At 53.7% G+C, this 13087-nt stretch overlaps 1 protein-coding gene and 1 pseudogene across 6 annotated transcripts in view; one reads left to right on the forward strand and one right to left on the reverse strand.

Moving 5' to 3' along the window:
• AK8 (adenylate kinase 8) overlaps positions 1-13087 on the forward strand; it is a 160628-nt gene that overhangs the window by 15054 nt on the left and 132487 nt on the right. For all 6 annotated transcript variants that reach the window (XM_031934095.1, XM_031934093.1, XM_023189000.2 and 3 more), the window contains one exon: positions 10855-10923. Coding sequence is in view for 3 of the 6 variants with exons in the window: in XM_031934093.1 (XP_031789953.1) it covers positions 10855-10923 (69 nt within the window). In the remaining 3 variants the exon portion in view is untranslated. The remainder of the gene's footprint in view (positions 1-10854; positions 10924-13087) is intronic.
• On the reverse strand, positions 11867-11962 carry LOC111524013 (annotated as a pseudogene).

The raw sequence follows: 13087 nt of genomic DNA on the forward strand, positions 1-13087 counted from the left end.
GAGGCTGTTTTGTCCAAGCACCTGGTGGGATGGTCCAGGCTTGCTCCCTTTCTTCTTAGGCTCAGCCGAGTGAAGGCATGGAGGCAAGTGCTGAACCCGGTGGCCCGTGCCAGGAGATGGAGGGCTGGGCTGCATCAGCAGTGGAAAGGGCAGCTGTCCAGCTGTCCCCAGAGTGGAAAGCCCCCATGTCCTATACCTTAGAGGCGTCTGCCTCCCATAGCCCTGGGCAGCCTGCTGCACAGCCCACCCTCTGGTCCGGGCAGTGCCATTCACCCTGTCCCTCTCAAACACGCTGGGGAGCATTGCAGGAGGTGTGGGTGTTCTGTTTCTAAAAGACCACCAGCTCGGTATTTGAAAAACATCTTCTAAAGGGAAATATAAGACTTGATCACATTATTTCTCTTTAATACAAGTAGAAACTCAAAATATTTCTTCAAAATTACCTCTGGCTGGGCATGGCGGCACGTGCCTGTAGTCCCCGCTACTTGGGAGGCTGAGGCGGGGACCCTTCCTCCTCTCTTCTGTCTTTCTTGTCATGCTCCCAGCCACTCGTGACCACCAATCCATTCTTGTCTCCTGTGTCCTCGGTGCAGACCACCCACAAAGGCAGCTTCAAAGCCAAATCCTCAGGAAGGGGGATCTGCCCAGGCTAGCTGGTCAGGTGTCCCAGGCACAGTCAGCTCTGTTGAGGGGTGTGCAGTGAGGGCTCAGTGAGGCCACAGAGCTCAGACGTGGCCGTGAAGACTCCTGGTTGGCGGGGATGGCAGTTCTCAGAGATGAGGGGTATGGGCCAGGCGTGATGGCTCACACCTATAATCCCAGCTCTTTGGGAGGCTGAGGCGGCAGATCACTTGAAGTCAGGAGTTCGAGACCAGCCTGGCCAACATGGTGAAACCCTATCTCTACAAAAGCACAAAAAAATTAGCTGGGCATGGTGGTGGGTGCCTATATTCCTAGCTACCCGGGAGACTGAGGCGGGAGAATTGCTCAAACCCAGGAGGCTGAGGTTGCAGTGAGTGAGCCAAGATCATACCACTGCACTCCAGCTTGAGTGACAGAATGAGACTCTGTGTTAACAAAAAGAAAAAAAAGAGAGAGAGAGAGAGAGGGGTATGACTTCGACAGACCCCCAGCCCCAAGTCTGCCTATGACAGCAGCTCGATGGAGAAGGAAAGCCCGCCTCAGCAAGGCGGCTGCCCCCACGGTGACTCAGTCCCCCAGCCGCCCCTGTGGTCTTGCAAGAGTTGGACTGTGTGGCTTCAGCTTGTGGGGATACCAGCCTTTTGGGCTGGGAACATGATTTTAGAAAGAAAGTCTTATCTCATTTTCTGCAGAAGATAAGATTTTTGGGGGAAGGCTTTTTTGTAGGATAAAAATGTTTTTATTAGCTTTATAAAATTCAACAGAGAGGAGGGAGTTTAAGGAAATTCCTTCTGGGTTTCATTTTGCTAATTATCAGCATATTTCAGATCACACTGAAGTGCTTTCAAGGGCGTCTTGTTGGGGTCCTTGGCACGGAAACTCGGGTGGAGGGAAGATGAAAGGCCTGGATGTCAGGCCTCGTCTAGGAGTAAAATGTTCTGAAGAGCGAGTGGGCGCATGGCAGGCTCGGCCATGCGTGGCCTTGTCTGCAGACAGTGCCTGCCAGTCAAGGCCTCTCATTAAATGTCCTCTTTAAATTGTCTGCCGATTTGGAGTCCTTATGGCTCTTTTTGCGAGTGGTAATGATGCCTTCAAATACCTGATTTTCTCCTGCTAGTCTTGGCTTTGCCGTCTTAAGCAGAATTCTCTTATGTTGCCACTGTTAACCAAGACATCTCCATCTTAGACATTTCCCAATGGTTTCCAAAATACTTCCTAACTGCCTTTTTGCCAAGCACTATTCTGCAGTGCTGTGGGAGAGCTGAAGATGAGTTTCTTCTCCTTACCCCAGAAGCTTCCGGCCAGTGAGGAGACTGATGGTCCCATAAAACTAAGCACAAGCCAGGGTATGGGAGCCGGGGAACCTTCAGTAAAGCAATTAATCGGTGGCTTGTTTCACTCAATTCATTTACTAATTCATTTACATTAGTCCTGAGGACCTACTAAGTCCTAGGCACTGGCTCTGAGCTGGGAAGGGAGTATAGGCTGCAAGATTTAGGGACTCCCTGGAGCCATAACCACAGTTACACTAAGCAAAGCCTTCCCAAAGGGCACACTGTGATGTTCCAAGGCATGGAAGGGTCTGGAATCGGGCAGTGTCACAAAGCCCACCGGGATGGTGCCCCAGGATGCTGGGGGTTCACAGTGGCCAGGAATTTTTGTTTTTAACTGTTTGTTATGAAATCTCATAAAAATATCCAGAAGTAGTGAGGATAGTCTGAGAACCCCCATGGATCCATCCCCTGCTTCGACAGATGTCAGCTCATGGCGGTCTAGGCTTGGGTTGCACCCTCACCTGCTCCCCCTGCCCTGGGTTATTTTAAAGCAAACCCAGACAGCATTTGACCTTCCCCATGGATGTTTTAGTCCAGATCTCCTGAGACTGAATATTCAGTGTGGGCAATGGCCAGACCTCCTGTAAACACAGGACTCCGCCCCACAGTCTGCGGCTACCCGCCCAGGAGACCAAACCATGACCTGCGGGAGCCCACCCGGGAAGCCGCCTGCTGCACCAGGCTTGCAGGAAGCCAGGCTGCTCTGTCCTCCAATAGTCCAGGAAGCTGAACTAAGTCACCCCTGTAGTCACCTATCCCAAATGGCCAGGGCATCATTCATAACTGGCAGTGTCTCTAGTTTTTGTTCCTGCTTCCAACCTAGGACCAGCCAGAGAAAGCCAAATGTGCTCCCCTCTCCAGTCCTGTGGAATGCTCACCTCTAGAGAGATGCCTCCAGCTCCCCAGCGGCAGCCTCCAGCAGGCATGCCTGGAGCCTTCCCTTTTCCTCTAGAACTCTCCCTGTCCTCTACCTGCCTTCGAGTCCGCCAGATGTGAACGATGCTGGCCGACTCCCTTGCCCCAGCAAGCTCTGAGTAAACAGCCTTGGCTTGTCTCATTTGGGTGGTCTTCATTTATTTCCACACCCCAAAGATAAGGGCCCATTTTTAGTAAACGCATAGGGACACATGATACACCTAGAAGTCTCACTGAGGATTCCACCAGGGCCCAGCCAGGGTTATAAATCTCCCTGAGGAGACGGTGTTCTTATGGCTCCTGGGCCCTCTCCAGCTCGGGCCCCTCCCTCACTGGACCATCAGGGACATGTGATGCTTCTGGGTCCAGCCAGACCGGAAGAGACGTTCGATGCCCTGAAGATGCTCCTGTCACTGGACACCAGCCAAGGTCATTGGCTGGTGACCAGCTCCCCTGAGTGATTTTGTCTAGATGCTGACCCCACAGCTCTTCCTGGAGGGGATCAGGGACCCAAAAACATGGTGAGAGCCATGGAAATGAATATCAAAATGGCCCCAGTCCTCTCACTGAACACCGTGAAAGGGACATGGTTTCCAGTAATACTGCAGAAACCCCCACCTTTTCTTCCCACAGTACTGGCTCTAACACCTTCTCCACAGGCCCGTTCCCCTGAAACGCTGCTCCTGGGACCCCAGCCCAAGGCCACCTTTGCCTCCTGTTCTTATTTATTAAGTTAATTGAATTCATCTTTTTGGCCAAGTCTTTTTTCCTTCATCTGCTTTCTCTGGCCCTATCTCTAAGCCCACAATCTGACTCAACATCATAAACACCACAAAAAGGCTTAGGTGAGGAATACCCAGGGCGAGGAGAGGGAGGTGGCGAGGGGGACATGGGGAGGCAGGGATGAGAAGTGAGGAGAGGGGGCAGTCAGGGGAGGCCACTGAGGAGCCACTCTCAGGTGCTGATCCTGTACTTTTGAGCCTTAAATTTCTACTGTTTAAAAAAAAAAAAGTCTGGCTGGGTGCAGTGGCTCACACCTATAATCCCAGCACTTTGGGAGGCTGAGGCAGGAGGATAGCCACCTTTCTTTTTTTTCTCTGTCTCTACAAAAAAGAAAAGAAAATGTAGCTAGGCATGGACACCTATAGTCCCCGCTGCCCAGGAGGCTGAGCCTGGGAGGTCGAGGCTGCAGTGAGCCATGATGGATACACTGCACTCCAGCCTGAATGACAGAGTGAGACCCTGTCTCAGAGAGAGAAAACAATGTGAGCCCTCATCCTACCTCTGTCTGCACACAAGAAACATAGTCCCCTCCAAATAGTTCTGAGGATTTCTGGGAAATAGCCCACAGATGTTGCTTCCGAGTCCTGCTGGGTGTCTCCCTCACTTCTGGCCACTCCATCTCCAGCTGGCCTTGCTGCTTTCATTTCTGGAGGCTGAACTGAGACATGGTGGGAACGCCCTCCGTCTCTCCCTCCCTTTCCAGAGTCAACCACTCCAGGCAGCGGCACGGAGTGGGCCTTTTTAGAAGGCTGTGGGTAGAGGAGGTGACTGCAGCCCAGGGAAGCCGGAGCACCAGCCTCCGTCGCTCCTTTGAAAATTCCCTGGCCTTTGTCCAGTCCAGGGTTTCTTTTGCTGCCACCTTCTTCCATGCGCCTGTCTGGGTGCCACGCTGTGAGGTCTGCTCTCTTCCTTTGAAGCCTCTTCTCCTCTCCTCTCCCTCCTCTTGTCTCTGGTCCCCCAGCCCTCCCCCTCGCAGACTCTAGGAGGCAGTTCCTGCTGTCTCCTAACCTGCTCTGACAGCTCCGAGCAGCAGCGGTAACTTTGGAATGGGAATTGTCTTTAAAGGATGTTCTGTCAGTTCTGAGGGGAACTCAGTCCGACTACTGGGTTTCCCTCCTCTGCCAGGAGAAGCCCCTTTATGGAGAAGTGGGGTGTGGGGGTCAGATCAGGGCATCTCACCTGTTCCCCTCCCTGCTCTACTTCCCAAGCTCACACTGTAGCTCAAAATGCCCACAACTTCTGACCAGACATCACTCACCATGGTGACATAGGGACGTTAGGGTCCCTGAGAGTGGGGCCTGGAGATGGGACAGGGAGATGCACGCTCATGTCATCCCAGTGTGAGAAAGCCCACTGGGGAGAAGTCAGGTGGCGCCCCAGGGACAGAGCCAGGGTTGGCACCGGCGCACTTGGCTGCCTCAGAACTGCAAAACAGTGGGGCGGCACCTTGGAGGGCTAGGAGATCAGCCAGTCTGCCCCCAGGCCCGGAAAGCCACCAAAGCTGCACTGGGTGCTGGAAGGGGAAGAGAGAAAAATCCAAGTTGCAGCAAACACAGCCTGTCCTGCCCTTAAGTGCACAGAAACAGCACGGGAGCAGCTAGTTGGGTGCTGCGGTGCCACTGAGCAGGGAGACCCGGGGCCAGGGGCCTGAGCGGGGGCTGAGCCTTCTCTGTGGCTGGGAGTGGCGTCACTGCACTGTGTCAGCTTCTCCCTGATTCTCCCCAAACGCCAGGCTTTGGGGGCTGGGGTGGGAGAGCATCACAGCGCTCTGCCAGGAGGGAGGCTGATTCCTGCTAAGACAGTTTGGCAGAGCTTCGAGAAGCAGCTCCTGAAAGCCCTGCTACTGATGTGACACATCAAAGCTGGCGTGGAGACAGCACAGTGGCGGGGAGCGGCGGGGGGCGCTCAGGAGTAGCTGCGCTCAAAGCCACCGGCCTATCCCCTGCTGTGCAGGCTGCAGGGGGCGCTGTGCCCCACCGGGGCTGGCCGCCTTTCAGCTGGTGCTCTTTGACTGGCTGGCACCCCCTGTGTCCTGGTTGGCACCCTCCTCTTCGTCCTGTACCTGTTTGAACACTGCCTCCTGAATGGGTGTTGTCAGGGAGGGCAGAGGAATCTGGGAAAAACAGCCCCAGGATGGATACTGGCTGTGCCTGGGGTTGGGAGAGGACCTGAGGGGCTGGGAAAGGATGAAAGGGGTGGGAGGGGAGAGGATGAGACGGAGGGGAGATGCAGAGGGAAGGGACAGTGCTGCTTCCTGCCCACCCCCTCCCTTGCCAGCCTGGGGAAGCTCCCCTGGAGACCCGGGGGAAACGGGCACTGGCGGAAAGACACCCTCCCTCTCTAGCAGCTTTCCCCAGACCCTGGGGGCCCCCTGTGGGTGGGCTTATGCCAGTGGTTCTCCGGGTGTGATGCCCTGACCAGCAGCATCCGTGTCACTTGAAAACTTGCTACAAATGCACATTCTCAGCTCTATCCCAGAGCTACTGAATCAGAGCTCCCAGGGTGGGGCCCAGCAATTTGTGTTTCCAGAAGCTTTGCCAGCATTCTGTTGCACAATCAAGTTGAGAACCACCGACTTAGGGAAGAAAGGTGGGTGTAGGGGGCGATAGGATAAAGACACAGGGCTGTGTCAGCAGATGTGGGAGCCAGGGACTAGATGCTGGCTCGCCTCCTTCTTGCCTCTGTGGTCTCCTTTTTTCTCTGTGCACCATCCATTCATTCTGTGTCTCCCTCTTGCTCTCGGTCTTGACTTTGGCTGCCTACCTCGTAGAAACATGGTGGCCCCATAACTTTCAAGCGAACACATTCATCCAGTTCCCAGCAGAGGTGCCCCTCCCTCATTCTCTCACTATCTGCCCTTTTTTCTTCCCATTCCCCATCCCTGGAAAAGCCATTCTGTGGCTGGGTCTGGCTTCTGTCTTTCCCTTTGTGCTGGTTTCATTCCATTCCACACCCGTCATGCCCATGAAGTGGCTGCTGCAGCTCCTGCTCCTACGTTTTCTCAGCTTCTGATCTGGTGGAAAGCAGGAGTTCACGCCCCTAATGATTGCACTGATGTCCTAGGCCTGACTTTCATTGGCTGGGACTGGGTCCCCGGCAGCCTCTGAATCAATCATAGTGGCCAGAAGTGGGGTATGCGGATTGGCTTGGGCCAGTCAGGGCCCTCCTCTGGATCTGAGGATGGACTTGAGCACACTCAGACCATTCAGGCAGAAGGGCAGGAGGGCGACTCCTCAAAGGAACTTTGGGAGCCCATGTTACTGTAAGTAGAGTGTATGGAAAATTAAAATAAAAGCCACATTTGCAGTCTCATTTCTGATTTCTACTGGTTAGGTGTGTGAGGCCTAAAGAGGTCGAGGCTTTGCCCAGGGTCGCCCAACTGGCTGGATCGCAGCTGCCAGGAGCAGAGAGCCTGCCCTGGGCAGAGGTGGGAGGTGAGCCGTGATGCCAAGGCTGAGTCTCTGCTCTGCATTAGAAAGGCTGTGCCAGGAAGCCCCCGCCCCCGGCAAGAAATCTTCCTGATTGGAATGTATTTCTACTTCCCATGTCCTTTTTCAGAAATGTGGGTGGGCGTAGAGGAGATTTTTAGCCACTAGCGTGCACTACAAGGAAAGGCACAGGCCAGGCCTTAGTGACTCTCCTGAGAAGAGCTGCTTCCTCCCCAGTCCTCTGTGGAGAAGAGAGTGTGCAGAGCACCCTGGGGAAGCAGCTTCACCTCTCCGAGGCTCAGCTTTCTCCTCTATGAAAAGGGCTAACACCGAATCAATCACAGCGGCTAGGAGTGGGGTATGCAGATTGGCTTGGACCAGTCAGGGCCCTCCTCTGGATCTGAGGGTGGAGTTGAGCACACTCAGACTGTACAGGCAGAAGGGCAAGAGGGCAACTCCTCTTTGGGAGCCTGTGTTATTGTAAGTGGAGTGTAGATGGCACAGAGTTGTTACACAAAGCGAAGAGTGGAATGCTTGGCCCAGTGCCTGGCACTAGCATGTTCTCAACAAGCACTAGCCGACGTGATTTGTGATTGCTACTTGTTGAATGAATTAAGTTTCATTAGTTCATCAGTCAGCAGGGCTTCCTGTATCCTTGACACCATTTGGTGCTGGGGCAGTGGTCTGCTGGTCAATATTTAACAACCAGCGCTGGGGGCAGAGTGGGGAGTCCTTATTGTAGCCTCTGCCATTTCTATGGTGTCAACCCACTGTGGCCAATTTTGTTACCAACATGAGGTCACTGACCATGGACTTGCAAGAGATGGACATCGAGGGTGCTCAGGGGGCCGTGATTACCACAGTGCTGAGCCCTTGCTGAGGGCCAGCAACGCCGCACGCTTGTCACATGTATCATTTCATTTAACCGCTACAGAAACTCTTTGAAACATGTTATCTTTGACCCATTTACAAGTGAGGAAACTGAGGCTTAGAGCATTAAAGCCACTCATCCAGGTCACTCAGTGGGCAGCCAGGGTGCAGACCACAAACAGCTGAGTCCCCAAAGGACCTCCCTGGGGCCAGATTTCCCCCACTCCCACCCGGTTCTCCTCCTGAAGCCGGCATTAACTTCCCCCAATCAGGATCCCATGCCTGCCCTCCCTGCTGTCCCTCCAGGGCCTGTCTCCCCTCCCCCCGCCTCCCACCCACACCATAAGCCAGTCACCCTGAATGCCTGGGTCCCTGAGGACATCCCCTCCCTTTACCCTCATATGCCCAGGTCCAGCCTGCTCTTGTCAGGAACCCATTCAAATAGCCCAAGGAAAAGGCAGGCAGGAGGCTGCCTCATGAGAATCCAGGAGAGCATCTGAATGTGTAGGAACTGAGCCCCTGCAGGGACTGTCCACCGCACCCAGCTGCTGTCTCTCCAGGGTCCTTCCTGTCAGTTGTTCAGTGTTTGGGCTGACCTAAGCCAGTTCACTGAGCACAGACGATATTAAATTTGGGGTAGAAAAATGGCAAACCTCACTAGGTAGAGGTGGTTGAGGGCTATCCATTCTCCCCACCCTCACCACCAGGACATAATAGAACAAAGCCTGGACACACTCTGCCATGCACAGGGCCCTTAGGAAAGTACCCTTGTGAGTCAGCAGGCCCCAGCGGGTTCACGCAGCCTGCTGGAGTGGCTCTGTGATGGCCTAGCTCTCTGTCCCCTTAAGCGCGCCAACAGCAGTCAAGGCAGATGCCACGGCATTCCAGAGGCAGGGTCCGGTGGTCACTCCAAGCCCTCACAGACATTGGTTCTAAATGTAAAGATCTAGATGTTTGTCTAGCTCACTGGAATGTTGCCAGGGCCACCACCAGCCCCAGGACACTGAGAGATTAGGAACAGGTGGTCATCCGCCTGGGCTGCCTGGCCCCACGTCAGCACCTTCTCGCTTGGACAAAGGAGTGTAAGGTGGATTTCCCCTGCCCTCACCCCCTCAGCTGGGCGCTTGTGTGTGAACCCAACTGCACACCTGGGCAGCCGGCTGTGGCCAAGGGCTGTGGCCAGCCCCAGACAGAAGCCCCTCCTTGCCGTTCCTGGGAGGCTGGTTTTGCCCTGATGTTGGGATGTGTGGTTTGGGGCTGGCCTGGGAGTCTCCCATGGCAGACTGTTTGGGGGACTGGGAAGAACTCCCAGCTCTCAGTGACCCCAGGGCAAGGGGACTCTTGGGAGTGGCTTTTCCAGGGGCATTGGCCCTGGGGCGTTTGAGGCTTTGTAAGTTAGATCAGACTTGATTATAAAAAGTGGAGTATGAGGCCGGGCGCGGTGGCTCAAGCCTGTAATCCCAGCACTTTGGGAGGCCGAGACGGGCGGATCACGAGGTCAGCAGATCGAGACCATCCTGGCTAACACAGTGAAACCCCGTCTCTACTAAAAAATACAAAAAAAAAAAAAAAAACTAGCCGGGCGAGGTGGCGGGCGCCTGTAGTCGCAGCCACTCGGGAGGCTGAGGCAGGAGAATGGCGTGAATCCGGGAGGCGGAGCTTGCAGTGAGCTGAGATCCGGCCACTGCACTCCAGCCTGGGCGACAGAGCGAGACTCCGTCTCAAAAAAAAAAAAAGTGGAGTATGGATGCTGGTCAGAAAGTTCGGAAGAGAGAAGGCAGAAGGAAGGCAGCCTCCAGCCTCCTCCCCTCGCTCACCCATCTGGGCTTGTCTATCACTCCCATGCGTGGCTCTGGGTAGACTGGCGTGAGTTCAAGCCCTGCCTTCTGCTCCCTGGAGGTGCAACCCTCGAGAAGTGGCTTCACCTCTCTGAGGCTCAGCTTCCTCCTCTGTGAAAAGGGTGACAGTGTTACAGATGGCACAGAGTTGTTACACAGAGCAGAGGATGGAGCGCTTGGCCCAAGGCCTGGCACATAGCATATGCTTCACACACGCTAGCCGTCGTGACTGCTACTTGTTGAATGAATCAAGGAATTTGAAGTTTCATTATGGCCGACAGGGCTTCCTATGTCCTTGATACCCTTTGGTGCTGGGGCAGTGATCTGCTGGTCAACATTTAACAAGCAGCACTGGGGGCAGGGCGGCGAGTCCTTATTGTACGTAGCCTTTGCCATTTCTGTGGTGTAGCCACTCCCACCGTGGCCAATTTTGTTACCAACGTGAGGTCACTGACCGTGGACTTGGGAAGAGATGGACACACTCGCCTCTGCTGGGTCTTGGAGCCAATCCCCTCCCACCTGCCACTGTCTGGGGTCCAGAGTCAGCAGGACACTGTCCCTTTCCTCGAAGAGCTTTACAACTTACTGGGGACACAGCCACATGGGCGGGCCATTAGAATGTGTGGTGGTTAGTGCAGTGACGGAGTTCTCCATCCAGGACGATGGAGCACGGGAAGTAGCACCAGCCTGGTCTGGGAGGATGTGGCAGGGCTTCCTGCAGGCTGGCAGTTGGGGCTGAGGCTCTGAGGGAGCCCTGGAGTTATTCAGGTGGAGGTGGGTGAGGGCATGTTGGGGCTTGGGCAAGGCCATGTTGGGGCTTGGGCACAGGATAAGGTGAGTACACGTGTGAGGGACGCCCTCAAAGATGCTGGGGGTAGAAGAGAGTTCAAGGAAGCAGGTGCGGTGGGTGGAGGAAGGGCGGGGCCCGATGGTGGTCGGAGCTTTCCCGAGGCCAGGGCGTTGGTGAGGGGTGTGTGCTGGTCTGTGTCCTGAGCTGCAGGATGCAGGTTCGGGCCATCATTCTGTGTGTCCTTTTTCCTTCAGACAATTCCCAGCGCGCTGCTCGTCCAACTGATTCAGGAACGCCTGGCTGAAGAGGATTGCATCAAGCGGGTAGGACTCCAGTGAGCTGGGGTTTTCAGTGCCAAGATAAAGGGGAGGGTGAAGGGTGTGTGTTCATCTCCAAGACCAGAGATGACCAGAGGCATGAGAGAAGGTAAGGCAGGCAAACGGGAGCTCCGTGAAGGTCGGTCTACAGACATGGATTTTGCTTTTGTCAAAGGAAAAGGAAGAGCGTGGAATTCATTGTATCGGTCACGGTTCCCATAGGAAATAGCCAGCCCAGCCAGAGGGGTCACAGGAAAGCATTTAATGACAGGACAGTCGCAGAAGCGTGGGAGGGTAAGGCAACTGGCGAGTGATGGCGAGGCGCCAGGGACTTGCATTGGCAGGAGACAGAATTAGGGGTACCCCAGACTCTCGCCTCCCGTCCTTTGATCTCCTGCCAGACCCAGTGAAGCCAAAGGGCAGGAATCCAGGTGAGCAGTACACTGAGGCCACCTCCCGGGGCACGAGGAGAGTGGAGAGGGCAGAGGAGGGCTCAGGAGGACAGCAGCATAGCACCCGTCTACTGGGCAGTGATGGGCGCCACAGAAGGGCTTTGCACACTGACTCGTGTGTCCTCACAGGAACCCTATTGGGTCACATCATTACTTTTCTCTTTTTATTTTATTTTATTGTATGTATGTATGTATGTATGTATGTTTGAGACAGGGTCTCACTCTGTCACCCAGGCTGGACCCCAATGGCATGATCGCAGCTCACTGTAGCCTCAACTTCCCAGGCTCAAGTGATTCTCCTGTCTCAGCCTCCTGAGTAGCTGGGACTACAGGCATGCATCACCACACCCAACTAATTTTTGTACTTTTTGTAGAGATAGAATTTCACTATGTTGCCCAAGCTGGTTATCGAACGCCTAGACTCCTATATTTTTTTCTGAATTTAGAATTCTAGGTTAACAGTTTTTTTCTTTGAGCACTTTATAAATGTTTCACTTATAATTTTTTTTTCTTTTTTTGTAATTTTTAAAGGGCCATGCTAATATTCTCTGTATTGTTCTAATTTTAGTATATGTGCTTGCCAAAGCTAGCACTCCGCTTCCTTTTTTTTTCTTTTTGAGGCAGAGTCTTGCTCGGTTGCCCACACTGGAGTCCAGTGGCAATCACTGCTCACTGCAACCTTGACCTTCTGGGCTCAAAGGATCCTCTCGCCTCAGCCTCCCCAGTAGCTGGAACCACAGGTGTCTGCCACCACGCCCAGCTAATTTTTTGTAGACTGGGTCTCCTTCTATTGCTCAGGCTGGTCTCCAACTCCTGGTCTCAAGCAGTCCTCCTGCCTTGGCCTCCCAATGTGCTGAGATTATAGGCGTGAGCCACCACACCCAGCCTCCACTTACTTCTGACCACTGTGGTTTCTATGAAAAATCTAGTCATTCAAATTTCAAATTCTTTTATAAATAATGCATCATGGCCGGGCGTGGTGGCTCAAGCCTGTAATCCCAGCACTTTGGGAGGCCGAGAAGGGCGGATCACGAGGTCGGGAGATCGAGACCAGCCTGGCTAACACGGTGAAACCCCGTCTCTACCAAAAAAAAATACAAAAAACTAGCTGGGCAAGGTAGCGGGTGCCTGTAGTCCCAGCTACTCGGGAGGCTGAGGCAGGAGAATGGCGTAAACCTGGGAGGCGGAGCTTGCAGTGAGCTGAGATCCGGCCACTGCACTTCCGCCTGGGCCACAGAGCGAGACTGTCTCCAAAAAAAAAAAAAAAAAAAAATGCATCATTTTTTTTTCTCTGACTACTTTTAAGATTTTTTCTTTGTTTTCAGTTTTCTTTTTTTTCTTCTCTCTCTCTCTCTCTTTCTTTCTTTCTTTCTTTTCTTTTCTTTCTTTCTTTCGTCTTTCTTTCTTTTTGAGGGGGAGTCTCTCTCTGTCACCCAGGTTGGAATGCAGTGGTGTAATCTCAGCTCACTGCAACCTCCACCTCCCAGGTTTGAGCAATTCTCCTTCCTCAGTCTCCTGAGTAGCTGGGATTATAGGCATGCCTCACCACGCCTGGCTTATTTTTGCATTTTTAGTAGAGATAGGGTTTCCCCACGTTGGCCAGGCTGAACTTGAACTCCTGCCCTCAGGTGATCCACCCGCCTTGGCCTCCCAAAGTGCTGGGATTACAGGCGTGAGCCACTGCGCCTGGCCTGTTTTTAGTTTTCACTAGTGTAACT

This window comes from Piliocolobus tephrosceles, chromosome 14 (assembly GCF_002776525.5).
Source record: "Piliocolobus tephrosceles isolate RC106 chromosome 14, ASM277652v3, whole genome shotgun sequence".
Taxonomy (NCBI): Eukaryota; Metazoa; Chordata; class Mammalia; order Primates; family Cercopithecidae; genus Piliocolobus; species Piliocolobus tephrosceles.